The following is a 26,494-nucleotide window of genomic DNA, read 5'->3' as shown; positions in this document are numbered from 1 at the left end:
ATGATGTGGTCAAAATCATGCCGTGGGGATGTTTTTAGGTGGCAGGGACTGGGAGACTAGTCAGAACAAAGTACAGAGATCCTTGATGAAAATCTGCTCCAGTGTGCTCAGGACCTCAGTCTGGGATGAAGGTTTACCTTCCAACAGGACAACAACCCTAAGCACACAGCCAAGACAAGTCTCAGAATGTCCTCAGAATGCTCAGCCAAAGCCCGGACTTGAACCTGATCGAACATCTCTGGAGAGACCTGGAAATAGCTGTGAATCGACGATCCCCATCCAACCTGACAGAGCTTCAGAGGATCTGTAGAGAAGAATGGGAGAAACTCCCCAAATACCGGTGTGCCAAGCTTACCAAGCATACCCAAGAAGACTTGAGGCAAATTGGTTATCAAAGGTGCTTCAACAAAGTACTAAGTAAAGGGTCTGAATACTTATGTAAATGTGATATTTAATAATTTTTGTATACATTTGCAATTAAAAAAACTTTTGATCTGTGATTAGGAGGGATTGTGTGTAGATTGAATGTGTGTGTGGGGGGGAGAACTATTTAAGCTATACAGTGTTTGTTTGCATTTACTTGGTTTACAAACAAATGTTAAGTAAATGTGGAGTTTAGGTGTGAAACTGCTCATTTGATTTTCACTTTCAGATGTGAGGCTCAAAATGTACAGAAATAAAGACCTTTCTTCTGAAACGTGTCAGTCTATTCTTGTTCTGAGAAATTAAGGCTATTCCATGCAAGAAATTGCCAAGTAACTGAAGATCTGGTACAACGCTGTGTACTAGTTTGACGCTGTTTCTAGTTTGAGAAACAGACGCCTCACAAGTCCTCAACTGGCAGCTTCATTAAATAGTACCTGCAAAACACCAGTCTCAACGTCAACAGTGAAGAGGCGACTCTGGGATGCTGGCCTTCTAGGCAGAGTTGCAAAGAAAAAGCCATATCTCAGACTGGCCAATAAAAATAAATGATTAATAAGATGCGCAAAAGAACACAGGCACTGGACAGAGGAACTCTGCCAAGAAGGTCAGCATCCCAGAGTAACAATATTTGGGATCAAGTCTGCCGGGAGTTTGCCCAAATGTGCTGAATTGGCCAATTTAGACATTTTCAAGGACATAACTATAGAGAACATACAAAAATGCTATGGCAATAAAACATTTGAGTTTACACACTCCCAGGAATGTCATACATGGTGGTTCGTTATCTTCCCTACAAAAAATACATCTAGATGGCCGGGCGGGGTGGTTGTGGAGCCAGAGATTTTTTCAAACACAACTACACTACATTACATTGTATCTCTGGGACCCTCAGGATGACACATCAGAGCAAGATTACTGAATGTAAGTACATTATTTACCTTCAGAGGTGAATGTATCAAATCAGTTGCCGTGATAAGTGTTGTGCACTATCCTCAAACAATATCATGGTATTTTTGCTACTGTAAATTGGACAATGCAGTTAGATTAACAATAATTTAAGTGTTCTGCCCATATAAGACATGTCTATGTCCCGGGAAAGTTGGCTGTTGTACACAACATTTTCTAGTCACATTATCGCATACTGAGCAACAACCGTCCCGGTTCAGGGACACCGATCCCATAGAGGTTAAAGACATGGTTATAACTATTTTTGATATCATGGATGGTCAGTCCTTGGCATCCATAGCATAGTCTATGGATTTGACTGGTTCTATTTCTCCAGCCCCATCCTTCAGCTTTTTAGCAAAACTGTGGCGCTAAGCATTTACATACATTTGCTCTTTTCTAAGAAGCTGTTTTTCTATCTTGACCATTTAATCAAAACAATCACAGTATTTAAGGTATTTAATTGTTACCTAGAAATGATTTGATATTGAGATAAAAACAGCTGCATTGGACATTTCTTATTGAGTAATAGTGTTGTTATATGGTGCAACCCAATCCTATAGTGAGTTACTTTTGTGCTATTTAATATAAAGCTAAACTTATGAAGTCGAGAACAAAATTACTAGTATTGCAAGCAAAAAGAATGATATTACTAGCCAAACTAAACATTGAGATGATATCATGTTAAATGCGAGAGCAAATAAATTGTAAATGGACGCAAAAAAAATAATGTTTTATGATAAGGCGATTAAAATAAAAAACGTCCGCCCTCTTTGCAATTTTCCCTATCTTTGGTTATGCTACCTTGGCCTTTGCTTCGCTGCCTTTTCTCCATTTGCAAATGTTGGCACATTAATTCCAGCAAGATAGCACCCTTGCATCCCACTGCTGGTTTGCCTCTGAAGCTCAGCAGGGTGGGTTCCGGTCAGTCCCTGGACGGGAGACCGTGTAAAGTGGTAAAAATAATCATGTGAAAAATAAAGGTGTGAAAAAAAGTCACGTGGGGATATCTTTTTTAAACGAGGGATTTACATGTGAAACTAAACACATTTCCCGAAACCGACGTCTGACTCGTGATTTTTGTTGTTGTTAGTAATTACATTTTTACAGATTACATTTTTAACTAGTGTTAGAGGTTATTCAAATTGTCCGTTAGTATTAGGCGTTATTGTCTTGCTGGAAGATTCACTTGTGTCAGCCTCCTGTCAGATGCATACACGTTTTTGTCTAAAATGGTACCTGGTAAAGTTCAGGATGTCACTGACCTTAACAACGATCCGCTACCATATTTTACTGTAGGTATGAGGCACTTTTCTGCACACGCTTCGGTTTTTCAATGCCAAACCCACCACTGATGTACTTTTTGGCCATGCACGCCAGTGGTGGGTTTGGTGGAGGGAAGGGGGATATGGTTTACATAACTGTCATGGTCATCAAAACATTCAGTGACCACTCGAGCCCTTTGGAATTTTGGATGGGGGCATTGTCATCCTGGAAGAGACCACTCCCATCAGGATAGAAATGCTTCACCCTAGGTTGAAGGTGATCACTCAGAATGGCTGTGTATTTGTTGCCGTTTTACCTTGCCCTCGAAGTGGTTGAATGAACCATGCCAGGAAAAGGCACCCCACACCATAAGACTCACCAGAACCCTCATTTACTCAGGTGTCTCCATTATTTTTTTTCATTTACTTGTGTGTTTCTAATGTCTGATTCACACAGCAAGAAAGGAATTGTATCACATTTTTCTTCTTCTTGAAATACACTTAATATACACTAGAGGGCGTTTTCGTTCTATGGGACATTACTTTCTCAGCTTTGGAACTCACTCAGAAAATGTCTGGGTAAAGTCTTCATGCAGCTTGAATCTTTAACAAGCCCAATATTCTGTCCACATTCACGATGCTAAGATGACCTGAATCTTATAACTTCCTGTCTCCTGCTGTCTACTCTGAACCGAAATGGATGCTTTGACGTGACATTTTATTCACGTTTATAGAATGACCTGAACGAACTCCCTGTGTGGGTGATGTGTAGACTCTTGCCCACTGATTAACAGACATCGTTGGGGGTTAAGGAGGGTTGTAAAACTCTGGCTCTGTTGTGGCTCCACCACAATGTTCTCTTGGTGTCACATCTCCTCCCTCTCATGAGCGTGCACTCTAGAGCAGTGTTTCCCAAACTCGGCTGATTCAAATAATCAAAGCTTGATGATGAGTTGGTTGTTCGTGTCAGCTGTGTAGTGCTAGGGCAAAAAACAAAATGTGCACCCAGGGGGGCCGGGGGCCCGGGACTTAGTTTGGGAAACCCTGCTCTCGTGTTTGAGAACACAACGTCCTTTGGCTGCGTTGTAGAGAAATATAGCAACAGCTGTGAATTGGTGTCCCTGGGAGATTCCTGACACAGAGATTTGATTGTGCTCTCTTTATTTTTGGCATCTGTTTGGCATTTTACATTTCCGTGTGGTGCGCTTTGGGCTCTCTTAGGAGTGCCTTTAGGGGGGATTTCTGTGGGCCTCTCAGCACTGTGCAGCTGTGCGGTGTCTCCCCCTGAACCACCATATTCCCCCATTCTCTATGTGGAGTAGGCCACAAAAGTCTGCCCTGGAGGAGTGTATTATGTCATTGTTTGTTGTGATACAAAACATAGACCAAAAAAACGAAGGCATTTACTATAGTATTTGGCCTAGCGGTTGTCATAGTAACACATTTTAGCCTATTTGTCACAAGATAATGCTGGTGCAACACAATGTGTTGTTTACATGTGAAAGTTCGGGGAATGTATTCCACCTTCGTGCTCAGACACTGATGACGGCATCGTATCTAGTCACGTGCACTGGGTTATATCAACGGGGTAACTTGCCCTTTCATAGTCTTTCTATCAAATACCTGGTGTCAGAGGCCCCCTTCATTCCATCATTGTTTGTGGGGGGCACACGGACATCTCTCTCTCTCCCTTTTTTGTCTCTCTCTTTCTCGTTCTCTTTCTCTCTTCTCTCTTCTCTCTCTCTCTGTGTTCCAGTGGACTGACACGATCTCCCTGCCTTTCTCAGCCAGCTGAGGACCTGGCCTGTTTGCAGCTACCACCACCACCCTACACCAGGCAATCAATGTCTCTCATTTCCATCTACACACAAACACACCATCTCCTGTGTCTAGCTCATCAGCTGCATCAGGTCTATCCCACTCACTCCACAGCCTTGGCTACTGTCCAATGCAGACGTCTGGGAGAGACCCTACTATTGTTGGACTGTTAATTGTTTTGTGTGTGTATTTTACAGGCATAGCTCTGCTGAGCACTACTGTTCTGTATGTTCATTACTTCATTTGTGGTGAATAATAGGTCAGTTGTTGAGCTCCTAAACCAATGGGATTACGACTTGGAGGGGAAAAAGAAAGGCCAATTATAATAGCTACTGTATGTGATTCAGGTTGTAATATTATGTTGAAAATGTACATCTATGGAGATTCCACTGACAAGGACATTTGATTGTAATTACAATGTTATGAAGATATACCCACCGGTATTAGATGGTATTTGATGTTTTGTTGTGTGTCTGCAAAGGGGAAGAATATCAAAGGGAAAGAATATAATATCTTAACTTTGAGTATTTTACATTTCCATGTGGAATTCTAAGAAATGATATTGGAATTTAAAATAGAACTCTATTTGTGCTAAACATTTATGTAGGCCTACTTTTGTTCCTCACAAACTTGCTCATTTCACATCAACTGACTAAAATGAGTGGAATGACTGTGATCTATCCAGCATATTTTTATGCTTTGCCTATGTCCCCAAATATCACTTTTGTCAACTGACTCAGTGACTGTGATTCAAGCCAGTCAAAATCCTGCTTAATCACGATGCTCGATAATTGAATTACGAGAAACGAGACGGAGGAGGAGAATGTCAGAACATGTACGTCGCCAACAAAAACAATTTGGAGCATTTTGGTGTGCCTCACTCTTCATTATGTCCCTGATGCAATTTGTGTAGCCAGCTAACACAGCTGACCCCCTGATAACGCCCTGTTGACACACAGTCTGTGTTGTTCACTAAAACCACTGTGCATCTGGAGAACCTCTCATTTTCATGGAACCTCTCCCCAAGCTGATGTCATCCTCTCTCACAAGCAATGGGACACCACCCTGTTTGGCTATACATTATCTCATATCTTCTGCAAACTAAAAGCTTAATAGATTCTTTGCTCTTTTTTCTCTTTCAAGCCTAGTGAATAGCTGGGTTATTCTATCTACGGTGCCTTCGGAAACAATCTACACACAGCACCCCATAATGACAAATCAAAAACAGATTTTCAGGGTTTTTTGCAAAAAAAAATCTGAAAACATCACAAGTATTCAGACTTTACTCAGTACTTTGTTGAAGAATCTTTGGCAGCGATTACAACCTCAAGTCTTTTAGGGTATGGCACTACAAGCTTGGCACACCTGTATTTGGGGAGTTTCTCCCATTCTTCTCTGCAGATCCCCTCAAGTTCTGTCAGGTTGGATGAGGATCGTCGCTGCTCAGATATTTTCAGGTCTCCAGCGATGTTCGATCAGGTTTAAGTCCGGGCTCTGACTGGGCCACTCAAGGACATTCACAGAGACTTGTTCTGAAGCCGCTCCTGCGTTGTCTTGGCTGTGTGCTTAAGGTTGTTGTCCTGTTAAGGTGAACTGTCACCCCAGTCTGAGGTCCTGAACGATCTGGAGCAGGTTTTCATCAAGGATATCTCTGTACTTTGCTCTGTTCATTTTTGCCTCGATCCTGACTAGTCTCCCAGTCCCTGCCACTGAAAAATCTTGGCTTCATCATACCAGAGAATCTTGTTTCTCCTGGTCTGAGAGTCTTTAGGTGCCTTTTGGCTAACTCCAAGCGGGCTGTCATGTGCCTTTTACTGAGGAGTGACTTCCATCTGGCCACTCTACCATAAAGACTTGATTGGTGGAGTGCTGCAGAGATGGTTGTCCTTCTGGAAGGTTCTCCTATCTCCACAGAGGAACTCTAGAGCTCTGTCAGTGACCATCGGGTTCTTGGTCATCTTCCTGACCAAGGCCCTTCTCCCCCAATTGCTCAGTTTAGCCGGGCGGCCAGCTCTAGGAAGAGTCTTTGTGGTTCCAAACTTCTTCCATTTAAGAATGATGGAGGCCACTGTGTTCTTGATGACCTTCAATGCTGCAGAAATGTTTTGGGTCCCTTCCCCTGGTCTGTGCCTCGACACAATCCTGCCTCAAAACTCTACGGACTATTCCTTCGACCTTATGGCTTGGTTTTTGCTCTGACATGCACTGTCAACTGTGGTACCTTATATAGACAGGTGTGTGCCTTTCCAAATCATGTCCAATCAATTGAATTTACCATAGGTGGACTCCAATCAAGTTGTAGAAACATCTAAAGGATGATCATTGGAAACAGGGTGCACCTGAGCTCAATTTCGAGTCTCAAAGCAAAGGGTCTGCGTATTTATGTAAATAAGGTATTTTTTTTGCAAAAAAGTCTAAAAACATGTTTTTGCCTTGTCATTGTGGGGTATTGTGTGTAGACTGCTGAGGATTTTAATTTTTATCCATTTTAGAATAAGGCTGTAACTTAACAAAATGTGGAAAAAGTCAAGGGGTCTGAATACTTTCTGAGTGCACTGAATAATGGTTCTAAAGGAGGACTTCTAATTAGGCCTTTCCTAATTCTTTGGGATATGGGATTTAAATACTGGACTACGATTGTAATAAAGGTTGTGGACTAAGTAAATAAGGTTGTTATGCACGTGTTATACACCATGAGTAGACTGCATATACCAGCATGCAATCATACAAAACATTGTGCGGCTTATGGCACGCCCAAGTAGTAGGCTTGTCTGAAAGAGCTCGTTACTCCAACGTGTAGAGATGTGATTGTGAATGCGGCGTGTAGAGTCGACAGGACTCAACTGTATTAGTTAGTCATCAATGGGGAGATTTAGCTAGCTACACATACGGGGATTGCTAAACCTGAATCATGCACATCGTCATTACATCTAACTGGGAGTGGAGCAGAAATTGTGCAAGATATGGATAGGAGTTATCTTTGGTTCTAGAGATTGCGCGGTTGTTGCTCCGAGTCAAGTTTCCAGCAAGTCCCATATTCCATAATGCTTCACGAGGACTCGACTCATTGGAACCATGTGCACATTTCCTCACGTGTGTTTCAAAGAAGCGGTGAGGCTGGGATAAAACGGGAAAATTAGCAAACAACAAGCAACCGTGCAGATATATATATATTTATTTTTTGGGGGGGTCGTAGACTTTCTGTGATTTCTGAAGTCGAGGAGGAAGGTGTGGACGGTAGTTGTGATCCAGCTCAAATAAATCAGAAACATGGGGAACGCAGGGAGTATGGACCAACAAACTGATTTCAGGGGACACAACATGCCTTTGAAACTGCCGATGCCGGAGCCAGGTGAATTGGAGGAGAGATTCGCAATCGTTTTGGTATGTTCACTGTACTTTCTTATCGAACACTGAGTTTCCCATTCTTTGTCTTGCGCCATGCCTCATTTGCGCTTGGCACCGCACAACCGCTAACAGTAACTAGCGCAGCATTCTCCCAACTCGAGCTCGTTCATCTTTTGTGTTGATTGAGTTCGACTTCGAGGGGGCATTTCACAAACATACAAGTTTGTGTTTTTTTGTTTAGTCTTTTTACGCATGCCATGTTAGGTTAGTGTTAACGCTAGCTGATAAGTATGGCAGTCATTGTTTTGTTTTTCTTTCTTGACATGTTTTTACATGGATCCGACTGCAACAGACAATCACATGTAGTTGTTATGTAGAGAACTACATGGTCAACATTCAAAGAGTCTTAGCAGTTTAGACATTTCCTTTATTTTAACGGGTGAAGTTATACAGGTAGCCAGTGAAGGCAACTGACCTCGGCAAGTTTGCTCCCTTATACGATCAGCATGTCAATATAACCTCAGACATTTGAGTAGTTAGCTGTTTGCCCCATACATGGACCAAACGGTAGTCTGGCAAATTCGAAAATGCCTTTCTGTGTGTGACATTCGTTGTGTTTAGTCAGAGAATGTTTGTTCAGCCTGTATACACCTAGGCTATTTACCTACACAGCATGCTTCTGTAAATGTGATGTGTGGCCAACCTGTGTTTACTCAAAGAACCACCTGCACAGCTGTCAAGACAAAATGAGCAAGTTAGCTACTTTATTGAAATCATCCCCATGTTCTGTCTTTTTTTTAAAAGATAAGATACAGCCTACATGACTAATACACCTTCTCAATGTTTCAGTATCCTAAATCATGGCCTTAAATCATCATCATCCTATGTTTTGCATTACATAGCATGCACGACAACCTGTTCAACTATTCTGTGTTCAAATGCGATGACAATTGTGCATTTCTGTGCTATGGGGGGGGGGGGCTCATGACTGTAAGGCCCGGTTTTGTGAGGTTGTGTAAATGTGGGTCAGACGTTATTGTAGTCAGACCTAATACTCCACTCAACTGAGGGTAGGCGGCTCTGTTGTGGGACCTGGGCGCCTGCAACACACTTAGTCTAACACAGACCTACTAAGAAGGTCATGCAGTGCCATGTGACTTCAGCGATCCTGCAACTGTACTTGTCAGAAGGAATGGTTAAAAGAGGAAATAACTGTTACCTGTTTCATTCTGTGTTTCCCCCTTTTCTCTGCCTTGGGGTATAGTCTGTTACTCTGTTTGCTGACTGTGCTGGCCCAAGCCATTTTGCCTGTTATTACCTAATGGAGCAAGTTTTTTTTTTTCCCGTGGGAGTAACTAATGCTTGTCACAGTGTTATAGTTGGGGCGTAATTGCTGCGTGTCCTGGCCAGATGAATCCCATTCTGTGTTGGAGGAGAGGGAGGCAGGGAGCAGACTTCTGTCTAGAGATCAGTCGCATCCCAAATGGCACTGTATTTGCTTGACCAGAGCCCATAGGTAGTGGACTTTATATGGAAAAGGGTGTCATTTGGGACAGAGACAGGGTTGACGCACACTGCCTAATCCCGTCTGCTTTTAGGATCACCTGGCTGCTTCTCATGATCTGCCTGGCTCGAATACCTACTTTTCAAACTTAACAGGCCGAACAAAGTAGGACAGAGGAACGGAATTTAACTGCCTTAAGGCGCTACTCTGAGGATGCCGCATCATTAAGTTCATAGTAACAGTTAATGGTCTGTTAGCTTTTCCCAGCATGCTCATTACCCATATTTATTTTCCCTCCGTAAAGGTGTAGGTCATTGATGGCCTAATGAGTCACATTGGAAATGGATCCTATTAGTAAATGCTACATATGCACTGGCTTAAACAACAGAGTGGGTCTGGTGGCACCAGGAGTAATCAGTGCTGGGACTGACGCTCACTGAAGAGGGATGGATGTGACATTGAGGGAGTTCCAGCTAGAATGTTCTTCAGCATGGTTGGCATGTCAGCAAAACTCCCTCCCTCTGCCAGTAGGATGTCTTTACTCTTGGCAGGAAGCGAACCGTGCGACATTAGGCGAGTTTAGCGTCTTAATCACAGCACGTAGCTATATTTAATGCGATTTAAACCCTGTTGCATGTCAGCCATGCCCGTTGGCTGGTGGCTCCCCCTATGCCTCGGTGAGCGTGTGAATCTGGTAACCTGGTGTGTCACTTTAACCTGCAAGGCTAGTGATTGCAAAGATGTATTGGGCATATGCAGCACGACTATCATTGATCAATACCACCATACATACACTCACTGGTTGATAAGTATGTGCAGCAGGCTGATGGTATCACGGGTTGGATGATATGGCTGCTCATTTCTTTCTTTGCCAACTCAAAAAATCATTCCAATCTCCATAGATTGGGCCTATGTAAAACAGTCTATTTCTATAATAAACAGGATGGCCTGTATGTAATGAAATTATTTGAGGAAATATCCCTTTCAAACTGCGATGCTATATTGTCCGGGTATATTAGTCCTATATTTAGAGAATTTTAAATAGCTTTTGCCTTAAAAGTTCCTTGTCCAAATGGTTCTTTTTAGCCGTAGAGGTGATTTTAATTACAACATGTTTACATAAGAGCTCCCTCTTAGTCTGATCCTTAGGGATCTAGAGCAGTGGTCACCATGGTTGATCTTCAGGGCATTCCTAGCCGATCACCAAACATTTCTGTAGAAAAACCAATGCTACTGGTTAGTGCTCTCTTTTTCTTTCTTTTTTGCACTGTTGGCGGTAGGTGCACTTGATTCAGAGAAAAACTCTGCCTACCTGGCGAACTGGGAGAGCTGTGGCCAAATGAAGTGTGCCTACTGCGCTGTCCAATCGGATAGCTCAAATCACCGCGCCTACAGCTTCCACGACCCTGGCCACAGCAACATTTTATACTAGCCTACTTGACATTTCATAACTTTTAAAACCATGACCAGAGAGAGACTGTCAAAGAATACAGCAAAGAGATTCTGGTTTTATGAGTGAGTTTATGTTGAAGTTTTTATTCAGCACTGTCAACCTCTCGATGCTGCAGCTGTAGAACCTTTTGAAGATCTGAGGACACATGCCAAATCTTTTCAGTTTCCTGAGGGGAATAGGCTTTGTCGTGCCCTCTTCACGACTTTCTTGGTGTGTTTGGACCATTCTAGTTTGTTGGTGATGTGGACACCAAGGAACTTGAAGCTCTCAAGCTCGGTCCTCCTTTTCTGTAGTCCACAATGATCTCTTAGTCTTGGTTACGTTGAGGCATAGGTTGTTATTCTGGCACCACCCGCCAGGTCTCTGACCTCCCTATAGGCGTTGTCGGGTGATCAGGCCTACCACTGTTGTGTCGTCTGATGGTGTTGGGAGTCGTGCCTGGCCATGCAGTCGTGGGTGAACAAGGAGTACAGGAGGGGACTGAGCACGCACCCCTGAGTGGCTCCAGTGTTGAGGATCAGCGTGGCAGATGTGTTGCTACCTACCCTCACCACCTTTGGGCGGGCCATCAGGAAGTCCAGGATCCAGTTGCAGAGGGAGGTGTTTAGTCTCAGGATCCTTAGCTTAGAGATGAGCTTTGTGGGCAACTATGGTGTTGAACGCTGAGCTGTAGTAAATGAATAGCATTCTCACGTTGGTGTCATAGGACAACATGAATTTGTGCATGAGGCATATGCAGCACGACTTGAGTTTCGCCATCAGGTGGAAGACTGTGTCCCTTCTCTGGAAAGTCTCACCGTAGAAAAGGAGAGGGCAGGGACCGTGAGAGGTGGATCCTATGCTGCTTCCTCCCTCCACTCCGACTAATTTTCTGTTCAAAACAACTGGGAACTCGGAAATCTCTGACTTCCGACTTCAGTGCGTTCAAGACTACTGGGAACTCGGAAAGAAACGGTCATCCAACTCGGAATTCATTAATTTTCTGAGTTCCTAGTTGTCTTGAAATTACCATGACCATCAGATGCAGGTAAGATCAGTTCAGTAAAACAAAAAAGCGAATAATTTCAATTTATGCTCAGCTGTGCCTCGCAAGTGCTACACGAACTGATCTATTTTGTCATCAAAGCTCGAGTTTTGAAATGTGAGAAGAACAATATTGGCAAGCCACGCATAAAGCCAATATGCTGTGATTATGTATTAGGCCTAGTGCCCAAACCTCATTCCTACAGAACTGTTTTGAATAGGTTAATGTTACATTTTCTAGGTCATGTTGCTTTTTGACTGCAAAAGGGGACCACTGCTGCGAAGGCCCCGCCAGCTCCTACATTAAGAAACCAGGTGGATTTAACAAGGTTGGGAGGGATTTGACTAAATGAAAGCATTGACTTCTCCACAGACCCTGTAATGTTCAACCCAAAACAACATGTCCATGATCAGCAGACAGCTGTGCTTTTTTTTAGGCTATGTGATGCACCTCATTACAGGTTTATTCTGTTTGAGGTCACAATTGACTGTGTAGTAACACTGTAATTACCATAGTAACAACATTGTAACATGTTGTTACGTAGGCTTATAAATAGACTAATTGCTTTGTAATTACATAGTAGGGGAATTTGGTTGTTATTACGCAGGTGGAATAGTGGACTTTATATGCACTTGTACTGTAATCATAAGAATAGACATTGAGAACAGAGTTAGTGCGTTTTCAGGTAGCCTTTGCCTGGAGAAGTCTTCGTTTGCTCCAGGCTGATTCTACTAAGCCTATCCGTTTCCCCTTACAAAGCAAATTGGCTTCCATTGATACAGCTGCTGTAGGGGACTCAAATAATCCCTAGAGCTATGGCTGATATTTAAACTAGACATCATTTGAATGTAAGGCCTCTGCCAAGATAAGGCAACGTTTTTCAAATGCGACCTTGACCATGGAGAGAAGATAGTATAATGTGAACTTCCTTTTAGGGCTGTTACGATTATGCCATTTTTGGTAACGATAAATGGCCCCGTTTTTGTCATAATTGTTTATTTTTTTTGTAATTATTTAAAAAAAAATTGTAGTGCATCATAATGCATCTTTCAATATTAGCTGCAACATACCAAATTAATACAACACAGCTTTGGTGATACCCCTGTCTAAAACAAGTATGGTTTTAACCGTTTATAACTTTTGGAAATGAAGCTTCTCTTTACTGTGCCGTTCTCCTCTTAAAATGACTACTAACATTTCCCACTTCATGTAAAAAAAGAAAAGAAAAAGAAAAGAAATGACAACTTCTATTGTGTAAACTACGCTATATATACAAAGTATGTGGACACCTTCAAATTAGTGGATTCAGCTATTTCAGCCACACCCTTTGCTGACAGGTGTATAAAATCGAGCACACAGCCATGCGATCTCCGTAGACAAACATTGTCTGTAGAATGGCCTTACTGAAGCGCACAGTGACTTTCAACGTGGCACCGTCATAGGATGCCACCTTTCCAACAAGTCAGTTCTTCAAATTTCTGCTCTACTAGAGCTGCCCCGGTCAACTGTAAGTGCTGTTATTATGAAGTGGAAACGTCTAGGAGCAACAATGGCTCAGCCGCGGAGTGGTAGGCCACACAAGTTCATAGAATGTGACCACCAAGTGCTGAATAGTCTGTCCTCGGTTGCAACACACTACCGAGTTCCAAACTGCCTCTAGAAGCAAAAGATAGCACAATAATTGTTCGCGGGAGCTTCATGAAATGGGTTTCCATGGCTGAGGTGCCGTACACAAGCCTAAAATCATCATGCGCAATGCCAAGTGTCGGCTGGAGTGGTGTAAAACTTGCCGCCATTAGACTCTGTAGCAGTGGAAATGCTTTCACTGGAGTGATGAACCACGCGTCATCATCTGGCATTCCAACGGATTAATCTGTGTTTGGCGGATGCCAGGAGAACGCTACCTCCCCGAATGCATAATGCCAACTGTAAAGTTTGGTGGAGGAGGAATAATGATCTGGGGCTGTTTTTCATGGTTTGGGCAAGGCCCCTTAGTTCCAGTGAAGGGAAATCTTAACGGTACAGCATACAGTGACTTTCTAGACCATTCTGTGCTTCCAACTTTGTGGCAACAGTTTGGGGAAGGCCCTTTCCTGTTTCTACATGACAATGTCCCCCGTGCACAAAGCGAGGTTAATACAGAAATGGTTTTTCGAGATCAGTGTGGAAGAACTTGACTGGCCTGCACAGAGCCCTAAACTCAACCCCATTGAACACATTTGGGAAGAATTGGAACACCGGCTGTGAGCCAGGCCTAATCGCTCAACATCAGTGCCCAACCTCACCAATGCTCTTGTGGCTGAATGGAAGCACGTCCCTGCAGCAATGTTCCAACATTTAGTGGAAAGCCTTCCCAGAAGAGCTGAGGCTGTTAGTGCAGCAAAGAGGGGACCAACTCCATATTAATGCCCATGATTATGGAATGGGATGTTCGACAAGCAGGTGTCCACATATCTTTGGTAATGTAGTGTATATGTAATTGAATATAAAGTTGAAATTCCCTTCTTCTTAAAGGAATGTATTAAGACGATTATGAAGCAAAATAACGTTTTCACGGTTATTGTCCATAATTAATGGTTAATTATACAATAATTGTGCCAGCCCTACTTCCATTATCTTCTATGTAGATTTGATTAAGTAGCAGGACTGTCATTTCATTTCCATTAACACTTTTTTGCTCGAAGGGCTGTTTTTACCAGGTAGCCTAACTCGTTCTTTGTAGGTAAGACTTTGTCGCAGTAAAAAAATATTTATTTTCGTGTGCATTAAGGCCTATGACAATTTTTTTTTATTTTTTACAAACGCTCAGTTTTAATCATACTCAATGTATTCTAGCTGTCATGCTTATTTTACAATGAAGGGTAGGCCGTCATTGTAAATAAGAATTTGTTCTTAAACTGACTTGCCTAGTTAAATAAAGGTTAAAGAAATACAAAAATAAATCTCAATACAATCAAACTAGCATGGGCAAAGATCACAAGTCAGTCATAATGTAGATAATAGGCTAGTGCAGGTGTCAAACACAAGGCCTTTGAACCCAATAGGACAAACCAAGCGAATATGAAAATGAGTCAACAGTTGCGTTAACTACTTCATAAAATTACAGCCCGATGTTCTTGCATGGGTGACTTCAACTTCAATTGCGCTGCTTTCATTTGTTCTTAACTGTAGGCCTCAACACTCTGCAATGTCCCCTTGCTGTAGTTGCGTACATTTCTGTAGTTTATTGCGTTGTGTAGTAAACTGTCATACTGAACGTCCCTCCATTGATCACTGTCTAAGCCCCTCTGTTTTTTGGTAAGCATGATGAAGACAGCTCATTACACACTAAGGCTCTGTTTTCATCAGAAATGTGGACGTTTCCATTTTTCATCGAACACAGAGGTGGAAAACAGTCGGTCTAAGTGAGTTTGGCATTTAGGCTAGTCGTCTCTTTTGCTCAGGAGCATGTCTGTAAGCTCTCGTGTGGTTTCCATAGCACCCATGACATTAGCGTTGGCTGTTTCAACATGGGAAATAATCAAAGAGATGGGTTGCACTAGACTAGAGGTGTTTTCCTGTTTTTCGAAAGGGCAATTCCACAGTAAAGGACCCCATTTTTCACTTAAAATTCTATTCACTACTTTTAACAATTTACACGGAACATTTTACAAAAACACATTTACTGGAAGAATAACTGTGCAGATGCAAAGTTTGGTAACATCATTTTGTTAATCTCGCTGTTCACCATGTTAAAACAGTGATGGATCTTAATTTAGGCTTTGCTGTATACACAGGCTTGTGAGGGAGGCAGAGAAGTTTGAGGCAGTTATTGGGACTTGCTTGAATACCATATGGGGGCTGAGGGTTTAGCTTTTGTCGTAGCTGGACTTCTCAATAGCGAAGATTACTGTGTATATAAACTGCTTTGTTTAAAGGAAGCCAAAGGACCATGAACTTTTCTTGTTATTTTACCCTGAGATACTGTACATTTATTTTTAACGTTTTGGTAAACGGGCCACAGTTTGAAAAATTGTCAGCTTGCTCTGGTTAGAGTATATTTGCCATTTTAACGTACCTTTCTCCTTGCCCACTCAGTAGGCCTATATCTTTTGAGAAAAGAAATGCAAACAGTGGTAAAGAATAAATACATTAATAGCCAGCATTCTTTGCATTTTTCATGCTGACTCTTCATTAAAAGAGTCAAATAAATGGCTCTTCTCTGTGCCGCAGAGCCTGGCACTAACGCTAGAATGGCAGGCAGCTAGGCTAGTGGCCGTCCCTTCCTCAGGTCCAGAGGCCAGCTCCGTCCCATAGCGCTTAGTCTGGGGATGCTTCTGACCTGGGCTGCTTCTGCTGGGTCGTTCAGGGGATTCATTGAGAGGCAAACAGTCGACGTGGTGTCAGAACTCCAGGATGCTCCCAGACTAATTAGCCGTCGCGCAGAGGAACACAAAACTGTTAATGGAGAGAAGTAGTAGGCTTAGTGATCCAGCTAGCACCACATTGGCCAGTCCAACCCATCACAAGTCTTAGGCTGCTGTGGTGTGCGATGGGCTTTTTAAAGCATACACTGCAGGCAGGCAGCAGAGCTTGAAGGCTTCGGCCTCGCTCCCTCTGCTGGCATAGAATCGGCTGGTTGTGTGGGAACCAGCCTTTGGCTGTGTGCAAGGAGTGTCAGGTCGAAAACGTTTGGGTTCTCTTTCAGTCTGCACTTTCGGTACAACACCTCACAATAGGGAGTCGCACTCTCGCAAGCTCGACTGAAGAACGTACGATCACGCCTGACAAGGCCAATGAAACTCAAGCCTCGCTGGAAGCCCTGCCTTCCACAGGTGATAACACTGAGGCTCGGATTAATTTCTTATTCTTCAGGTCTTCACATCGAGCTGAGTAGAACGATTCACTCTGCTATCTTGAAACAAACATTGGAAATCGAGACTGTCAAACTTGTGTGCTAGAGTTTGTATTTTGTTTTTGTTTTTTCCCTCCTACAAACCAATTATACTGAACAAAAATATAAACGCAACTGTTAGTGAGTATTTCTCCTTTGCTGACAGGTGTGGCATATCAATAAGCTGATTAATCAGCATGATTGTACAGGTGAACCTTGTGCCAGGGGCAATAAAAGGCCACTCTAAAATGTGCAGTTTTGTCACACAACACAATGCCACAGATGTTTTGAGGGAACGTGCAATTGACATGCTGACTTGGAATGTTCACCAGAGCTGTTGCTAGGGAATTGAATGTTAATTTCTCTACTTTAAACCACCTTCAACGTCATTTTAGAGAATTTGGTAGTACATCCAACTGGCCTCACAACGGTTAACCACGTGTAACCATGCCAGCCCAGGACCTCCACATCTGGCTTCTTCACCTGCGGGATCGTCTGAGACCAGCCACCTGGACAGCTGATGGAACTGAGGATTTCTGTCTGTAATAAAGCCCTTTTGTGGGGAAAAACTCATTTTGATTGGCTGGGCCTGGCTCCCCAGTGCGCCCCTGCCCAGTCATGTGACATCCTTAGATTAGGGCCTAATGAATTTATTTCCATTGACTGATTTCCTTATATGAACTGTAACTCAGTAAAATCATTGAAATTGTTGCATATTGCGTTTATATTTTTGTTCAGTATAGTATTCTTCGAGTTGCTTAGCCTGGCTATAGAAATGAGTTAGATGGCAAAAAATGTGACTGACACGACGAAGACTGACTTCCAGGCATGGGTTTGTGACCATGTCCCCAGTCATGCAGCTATAAATGTGTAGCCTTCTTGAGGAAGCTTTGAGTTTCTGGTAGTGACTTTCCTCTCCCGGATGCCTGTACCTCGGCTGATGCTGAGTTGCGGGAGGCGGGGATGGGAGCTGGGGCTTTGGTCAAATCAGATGTCTTGTTTTTGCCTCAGCTTGATGCATGCGGATGCTGCCCTTGCTCAACCTGGTCTTTTGTGTATTGTCACCGGTTGCAGGAGACTACTCTCACCGCTTGCATCCCTTTTCAGTATTGGTTGACTAAGGGTTCAGTCTTACGAGATTTTTTAGACTAGGCTATAGCGAAATGCTGCAAAACGTGCTACTAGCTATTCCTGCCTTCCCAACGGTGGAAATGCTGGTGTAGTTCTCTTCTTTAGTGTGCGTAGCGTTCAGTTGCTTGGTTATTCTAAACTGACAGGTCCCACCTCACAGTGCTACGGTCAGAGATTTTCAATATCGGAGGAAGGCTCCACTAGCTCAGGCTTGGCTACTAATCCACTGGGCGAACGCCAGCTAGCTGGCTACTAGCTTAGCTTAGACAAAATCCTCATGGCCAATGTCGGCTAGTATACATAACTACCAGAAAATGAAACTACTAGCTTTCTCCCAGTGTTATGGCAACCCCACCCCTATATCCAATTTTTGGAGTTGTAGGGAGTGGAGGAAGCGGGGCATGTGTGCGCACCTCTTGTGAGGATGCAGCCCCCGGAAATCTACTGTATCTTGGGTAACCCCCGGAGCGAGGGGCTTGTGGCACAGGTCTGAGTCACTATTGTTCCCCACCATTTAAAACAACAGCGGCCCCATTTGGTTATGGCTAAACTAGATACAGCCGTTGCAGGAGCCCCAGGTACCCAGAAAGGTGCCCAGGTTCTATGCAGGCTATACAATCTCACGTGAGCACAATGTATGCTGGAAGCTAGCCTCTGCCAGGTCCCCAAAAATGGATGTTCCGGTTTTCAGGGGAAATGGAAAGAGCCTTCCGATTTTGGATGTTGAACAGAGATCTCTATATAATGACGAGATGCTCATGTCTCTGCCCTAACAATGGGAGTTGTTGTCCCAAAGGCAGGAAATAAGCCCATGGAGTGAAACCTCTCGCTTCGCCTTTTCCTCTCTGTCTTAACAAGGCGACACTCCATCTTAGCTCCTCCTCCACATTTACTGGATGTGGGATTTCTACCCTCTATATCCAGACATTTTGTCACCTTGGATATGTAGAAGGGATAACTCGCTTTCTGCCCATAAGGTGTCACCCTTCCCAAATATATATATTTTTTACTGGGTTTTCGTCTGGGATTTCATCGTCAAGCCAGGCATGTCCCTATGGGGTCTGGTGATGCAGGTTATGGACTTCATAGGCGATCTAATGGCGATTGCAGAGTTGTGGACGGAACAAGGAATGCTGAGTTTAACCTTGCTGTTTCCCACACATAGTCTTTGAGGTATGACCTCACGATGCTCGGTCTTCCTCCGTCTCACCACATTTAGTTCTAGTTTTCCCCGGGGTTTATTTCTAGCACATGCGTTCCTGCGCTGGGTGTTAGCCAGTCGCCAGGACGCATCTCACCACCTAAATCGAGTGCTTCAGGTATTCCCTTTATGCCTACGGACCCAGGCTCCGACGACAAGGAGGGTCTCTCTCCTGGCGTTGGCTCGCTCCACAGGGGCAGGAACTTGTTGCCTCGGGCGCGCAGGGAGTGTGGTAACGGTGGCAGCGAGTCGAGGGAGCAAGCAGTGCTGAACACATGCTGGTGTCCCACACACTCTCCGAGGTTCATAGTAGACCCCAAAAAGAGCTGTTGGTCTTTTGTCTCAGCACATTTCATTTCTGGGTTGGAATTAGATTTGATGATGTATCGCACCTTAGTATTGATTAGGATCCCCGTTAGCTGCTACCAAGGCAGCAGCTACTCTTCCTGGGGTCCAAACAGGATTAAAACAATGACATCACAACAACATACTACATCATAAATAAACAATATATAAGACATTATTACATTATACAGTTGGTGTACAAACATTAGGACTACCTGCTCTTTCCCATGACAAAGACTGACCAGGTGAATCCAGGTGAAAACTATGATCCCTTATTGATGTCACCTGTTAAATCAGTGTAGTTGAAGGGGAGGAGACAGGTTTAAGAAGGGTTATTAAGCCTTGAGACAATTGAGACATGGATTGTGTATGTGTGCCATTCAGAGGGGGAATGGGACAGGTAAAACATTTAAGTGCCTTTGAATGGGGTATGTAAGTAGGTGCCAGGTGCACCGGTTTGAGTCAAGAACTGCAACGCTGCTGGGTTTTTGACACACTTTTTTTTTTCACGCTTTTTCACAGTTTCCTGTGTGTATCAAGACTGGTCCACCACCCAAAGGACATACAGGCAACTTGACACAACTGTGGGAAGCATTGCAGTCAACATGGGCCAGCATCCCTGTGGAATGCTTTTGACACATTATAGTCCATGCACAACCATTTGAGGCTGTTCTTAGGGCAAAAGGGGGTGCAACTCCATATTAGGAAGGTATTCCTAATGTTTTGTACACTCAGTGTAACTTACAAATGTACAATATAAAATCCTCAATACCACAACATTACAATGTGTGTGTAGAGTGCGTGTGTGTGGGTGTGGCTCTTCACAGTCCGCGTTGTGCTGTGAGATGTTGTTTAATCAGTTTTTTATGTGATTTTACAGCTTTTACTGTCTGTCCCTTTTCCAGCTAGGTTAGAAAGTGTGTTGTCGCCTGTACCTGATCTGTTGGGTATAATAATCTCCATGGTAGCGTTTTTTTCCCCCCTGGGTCTTTTTCTAAAATGTGTGCGTTCCCGCACTGGCAGATAGTCAGTGACCTGGAGGCAGCTTATTACTTAACCAAGTGCTTCAGGTATCCCCTTCATGTCAACTGGCTCTGTGGTGAGACCTTTTGCTTCCAGGGTGCAGGGTTTCATCCTGCATCCCGGGTCATATGGGGGAGTGACAGTTGCGCAGAGCACGCTCCATATCTAGGGAGGCCCTCTCCTTTGGGAGGGGTGGCTTACATCCCTGGGCTCCCAGGCATGGGATGTGTTCTCCAAGACCAACGGTTTACCTTATTGCATCGCGAGAAAACAAACATTGTTGTCGGTTCTTCGCGATGGGGACTCGAGCACTCTGTTGGGAACGGAGGCGCTGGCGCACACCAGTGGCCACAAAAACTAATTTACTAATTTCCTCCTGGGGGGACTGGTACAGTCCACTCTGGAGGTGTGCGTCTGGAGGGCTTGTCTTGTGACTCCCTGATGGTCCAGTAAACCATGGTTCGCCACGCCGGTTGCGCAGGGCTTTACTGTCTCAGGCACACTGGGTGGCAAATGACTTATTCCTTTTTAAAGTTCAAATGGTAGACATTTTAAGTTTCTACAGGAGCTTTTAGAGCAGGGTCGTTCATTCTCCACTTTAAAGGTGGCAATGGCTGCTCTATCAGCATGTCATGGGGGTGTTGAAGGAGTCACGAGGGGGGACTCGCCCTCTAGTCTAGACCGGTTTCCAAACCAGTTGCGCCCACTTGGGTTTTGGAGGCTCCATGTGAGGCCCCGTTTGAGCCCTTGGAGTTGGTGGATTTGTAAATCCTATCCTAATAAACTTCCTGCTTCTGGCTTCGGCTAACTGTGTGGGTGATCTCCACGCATTATCCATACACCCTTCCTGTACTCAGGTGACGTTGCATCCTTAATGCGTCCTTCGCCCCGAAAGTCTGGCTATATCATACAGGTCATTAGCATTTGAGCTATTCCCCTTTTCACCGCCTCAGTTTGCATCTGAGGATCAACAGAGGTCGCATGCCTTGTGTCTAGTACGAGCTTTACGCACGTACAGTGAGCAGGCCCAGGATTTCCAGTTGGGCTACCAGCATTTTGTCTATTTTGCTAATCCGGCTCCTGGTAGAGTGCTCTCTAAGCAGCGCCTCTGCCACTGGATTGTGAAGGCTATCTCCCTGGAATATGACCGCAAGGGGCAGAGGTTACCTAACGTTGTACTCGCCCATTCCACCAGAGGTCTGGCGGCGTCTTGGACATTGGGGTGTCAAACTCAGGGGTGTCAAACTAAGGGGTGTCAAACTCATTTTGCACCACCGGACGGACACCTTTCGTTTTCACCGAGGTCCGGAGGGCTGCACTTAAAATGTATTATTTTCGCTCGCCATTGGGTTAAAATAGTCCTCTATCCATTGCTTTTAGAATTTTAAATGCCCTCTGACTGTCTAGCTTTCATTTCGATGACTGCTAGCAAGCTGGACAGAGTGAAGAGACTATAAATATAGGCTCGTTATCATTTCTACACAGTTTTGATTTAGTTTGTCATTTCAATGTCGATTAAGATATTTTTTCCCCTGAGGAAAATCGAAACAAAAATGAATATATTTATACCTTATGTTTGACATCTCTGGTTTAAAGGGTTGACTGTAGGGGATATTTGTGCGAAGGCGAGTTGGGCATCGCCATACACTTTTGTGAGGTTTTATCACTTGATGTCACTGCTCTCGGTGTGGCCCACAGTGTGCTTACAGTTGGGACAGGAGAGGGTCATTAGGCAGTGGGCAGTTTGCGCAAAACCAAGACTTCCGCATCTTGCGGGTTGGTGGTCTGCCATGGGCCGTTTAATTTGGTATCCGTTGGTGTCGGCTTTGGGCTGGATTGTAGTTCCCCTTAATGGAGTGTTGTACTGAGAGTACCTGCTGAAAGGGAACGTAACATTATGACTATAACTACTGTTCCCTGGAGGAAGGAATCGCGGTACAACACCTGCTTGGCCTAGCTCTGCCCGGTTCTGGGCTCGGTGAAGTGCAGTACCGAATTGAAGGAATGAATCCGACCCTCAGTGTTATCACCTGTGAAAAGCAGGTCTTCCAGCGAGACACTGTTTTCAATGGCCTTGTCAGGCATGATTGTAAGTTCTTCAGTCGTGCTCGCGAGAGCAAATTTTCCACAAAGCAGTCGTGTGGGTTGATAGGGATGTCAGAGGGTTACTGTGTAGCTAGGCATGAGTGACATGGGCCAAGTTAGAAAACATGTAGCCTAGGCCTATTGAAAGGAGTTGAAATGGATGTCAATTCAATCAGTTATACCTTCTTCTAATCACTCATACAACTTCTAGGCCTAACCAGTACTGCCAGGTTGTTTTTTGACATGAGGTCTGTACTGAACAGAAGGCTAGGCTATGCGCTAGTATGATTACAGAGCTATTTTAACAGGATTCCGGCTTGGCATCCTTCAGTCGGTAGTACACAAGTTTAAGTGCATATATATAGCCTCGTCTAACCCTGTTAAAAATGGAACAGATCTGCACAATGCCAGGATGTCATTGAGCATTCATCATGACACAAACATAGCTTACAACTTTCACTACGCATTCATTTTTTCCACATTTTATGTTACAGCCTTATTCTGAAATTGATTAATGTTTTTCCTCATCAATCTACAGACAATACCCCATCATGATGAAGAGAAACAGGTTTTTTAGAAATGTTTGCAAAAAGCTCCAGAGTTCCTGTGTGGATATGGGAGAACCTCTGCAGCACTCCACCATTTAGGCCTTTATGGTAGAGTGGCCAGACAGAAGCCACTCCTCAGTAAAAGGCACAGCCTGCTTGAAGTTTGCCAAAAGGCACCTAATACCCTGACTACATTGCTCCCGTTGAAAAATAAATGTAGAAATCTGTTATTCAATTAGTGCAGCCACACTGCTTGCGCGCTTCAACGAGTGTCTGCGTTGCCAAGGGCTAAAATAGAACTCCTTTCTATTTCTGACGCAGATCGCGCTGCAAGTCCTGCCTCTCTCTCATCTCCTCATTGGTTTATAGAAGCAGGTACTCACGTGCCATCTCCTCATTGGTTATACCCACGTGGGTGATGGAAAGACGAACTGTGTTTCCGGTTGTCATGGTAATACTATGAAAGTTTAGATGCCAATCACCATATAAGTTTAAAGGTGAAAAAGCCTGGAAGGAGGAGAGATGACTAGAAAGGATTCGGTTGACCGTTTTATGTGTGGATTAATTGTCGGAGTAGAGGACCTTGTGCATTTCAGGTAAAATAACAACTCAATGTTTATATCCCAGGACAAATTAACTAGCAAGTGCAAGCTAGCTAAATAGGACAAATTAGCTAGCAAGTGCAAGCTAACTAGCTAAATTGCCATAAATGTTTAATGCTTTTTGACCTGTCCCCAAATGAATGTAATTGGTTCAGAGTTTGTTTTGATATTTTAACCTGTGTGTCGTGATCGCGTTTGGTGTAGGGGGACAAAATAAATGTATGCACGATAGAGCACACGCACAGCCGGTTTGGGTTCCGTGTAAAGGACAAAGGACTCTGACGATGAGAAATACGATTATTTAGTCTGATGAAACCAAGATTGAACTCTTTGGCCTGAATGTTAAGCGTCACGTCTGGAGGAAACCTGGCACCATCCCTACGGTGAAGCATGGTGGTGGTAGCATCTAGCTGTAGGGATGTTTTTCATGGACTGGGAGACTAGTCAGTATCGAGGGATAGATGAATGGCGCAAAGTACAGAGAGATCCTTGATGAAAACCTGCTCCAGAGCACTCAGGACCTCAGACTGGGGCGAAGGTTCACCTTCCAACAGGACAACAACCTTAAACACAGCTCCTAACAACAACGATCCTAAGCACACAGCCAAAACAACGCAGGAGTGGCTTCGGCACAAGTCTATGAATGTCCTTGAGTGGCCCAGCCAGAGCCCGGACTTGAACTCGATCAAACATCTCTGGAGAGACCTGAAATAGCTGTGAAGCGACGCTCTCCATCCAACCTGACAGAACTTGAGAGGATCTGCAGAGAAAAATGGGAGAAACTCCCCAAATACAGGTGTGCCAAGCTTGTAGTGTCATACCCAAGAAGACTCGAGGCTGTAATTGCTACCAAAGGTGCTTCAGCAAAGTACTGTGCAAAGGGTCTGAATACCTATGTAAATGTGACATTTCAGTTTCATTTTTAAACAACTGTTTTTGCTTTGTCATTATGGGGTATTGTGTGTAGATTGTTAAGGAAAATAAACAATTTAAAACATTTTAGAATAAGGCTGTAAGTAACAAAATGTGGAAACCGATAGTGGTTTGAATACTTTCCGAATGCGCTGTATGTTGCTTCACTACCATCCATGCAGTTTTTTTGTATTGGTCATTTCTTAGCTGTTGTTCTACCCTACCGTAATGAGCAGGTGTAGGGTGAGGCAAGTTAGACATGGTCCAGCTTGGCTCCTTTATGTTGAGCACAGCCAGTTACAGCCAGTCCTCAGTATGGCCCAACGCAGCAGCCCTACAACAGTCCCACAACAATAGGAGAGAAGAGTCACTGTTGGCACTCAGCCTCTGGAGTGAACTGCCTTACGGAGTGGTTCTTTGAACAGCCCAAGGTGACAGCTGTTTGAAACAGCACAAAATTAGACACTGTTTAGACTATCTTAAGTCTGGGTGTTTTTCTGTTTTTGTCATTTTGAATTGTTTTATGTTCGAGCTGTTTTATTTGAAGTTCAACTTTATGATTAAAGCAAACCATGCTTCATGCTCCTACAAAACAGGAGAGAATGTTTTACACTGAGGTCAGTCATTAATTAGAATCTGTGTCCCGGGCACCAGAGGCATTGTTATCTTGTGTTGCCCCTTTTGATTTCAAGGACTTATGCGCTATCAAAGGTGTTTACGTCTGACAGCACAGAGAACGGTGACTGGCTCCTTCAAATAGTCTCAGACCATTTAAACAAATATTTCCTTAATTTTCTATACCGCTGCTTTGAGTGAAAGTCAGTTAGAGTTAAAAAAATAAATCAGGTTACAGTAAATGAAGTCCATGGGCTTTTTACCCTACAGCCAGACTGTATCTAGCCTACTCCTTTCCTAATGCAAGCCTACTCCATTGTGAGTGCAAGGCCATTGTGTCTATCATAGTTATTAGATCTCGGATCTACTGAAGCTGAAATAGTAAGGCTTTTGCAGAAAGCTCTGCAGAAGGAACCCCCCCCCCCCCCCCCCCCACCAGTACTGACTGATGCGCAACAATCAGCTGGAGTTCTCTCGAGACATTTGTTGCCTTTTGAAGATGTCTGAGTAAAAGGAGGGTTTTGTAGGGTAAGCTCTTGCCAGAAGCAACATCTGCAGTGAAAATGTGAGGTCCTGCCTTGTGCATTTGAATGTACTCTCATGTCATGGTTTGATATAGGCCTCAGAGACAGCTCCTTAGGCTCAAAACAATACAGCAATCTGCTGTTACAGGTTTTTTGGGCTGAAAACCAGCCTCTCCCCCTGGGCCTCGCACATCATACACACGCATTGGGCAAAGACCTGACGTCAACATCCTGTCAACATCACATTTTAGTTGGCTGAGTGTACAAAATATAAACTCTTTATTGCTCTTTCCATGACAAAGACTGACCAGGTGAAAGCTATGATCCCTTATTGATATCACTTGTTAAATCCCCTTCAATCAGTGTAGATGAGGGGGGGGGGGACAGGTTAAAGAAGGATTTTCAAGCCTTGAGACAATTGAGACATGGATTGTGTACAGTGGCTTGCGAAAGTATTCACCCTCTTGGCCTTTTTCTTATTTTGTTGCATTACAACCTGGAATTCAAATGGATTTGGGGGGGGGGGGGGGGGGGGTTGTATAATTTGAAGATGTGAAATATTTTTTATTGTGACACAAACAAGAAATAAGATAAAAAAACAGAAGACTTGCATAACAATCCCCCCCCCCCCCAAGTCAATACTTTGTAGAGCCACCTTTTGCAGCAATTACAGCTGCAAGTCTCTTGGGGTGTCTCTATAAGCTTGGCACATCTAGCCACTGGGATTTTTGCCCATTCTTCAAGGCAAAACTGCTCCAGCTCCTTCAAGTTGGATGGGTTTCCTGGTGTACAGCAGTCTTTAAGTCATACCACAGATTCTCAATTGGATTGACTTTGACTAGGCCATTCCAA

The 26,494-nt window shown here is 43.8% G+C and overlaps 1 protein-coding gene across 8 annotated transcripts in view; it reads left to right on the top strand.

Annotated features, from left to right (window-relative positions):
- The first annotated feature begins 7,190 nt into the window (after positions 1-7,190).
- fmnl2a (formin-like 2a) overlaps positions 7,191-26,494 on the top strand; it is a 91,049-nt gene continuing 71,745 nt past the window's right edge. For all 8 annotated transcript variants that reach the window (XR_016490558.1, XR_016490557.1, XM_036958905.2 and 5 more), the window contains exon 1: positions 7,191-7,838. Coding sequence is in view for 6 of the 8 variants with exons in the window: in XM_036958905.2 (XP_036814800.2) it covers positions 7,725-7,838 (114 nt within the window). In the remaining 2 variants the exon portion in view is untranslated. The remainder of the gene's footprint in view (positions 7,839-26,494) is intronic.

Source organism: Oncorhynchus mykiss, chromosome 22 (assembly GCF_057628025.1).
Source record: "Oncorhynchus mykiss isolate SJ-2025 chromosome 22, ASM5762802v1, whole genome shotgun sequence".
Lineage (NCBI taxonomy): Eukaryota > Metazoa > Chordata > Actinopteri > Salmoniformes > Salmonidae > Oncorhynchus > Oncorhynchus mykiss.
The sequence above is the reverse complement of the archived record's forward strand: the minus strand, read 5'-3'. Positions and strand labels throughout refer to the sequence as shown.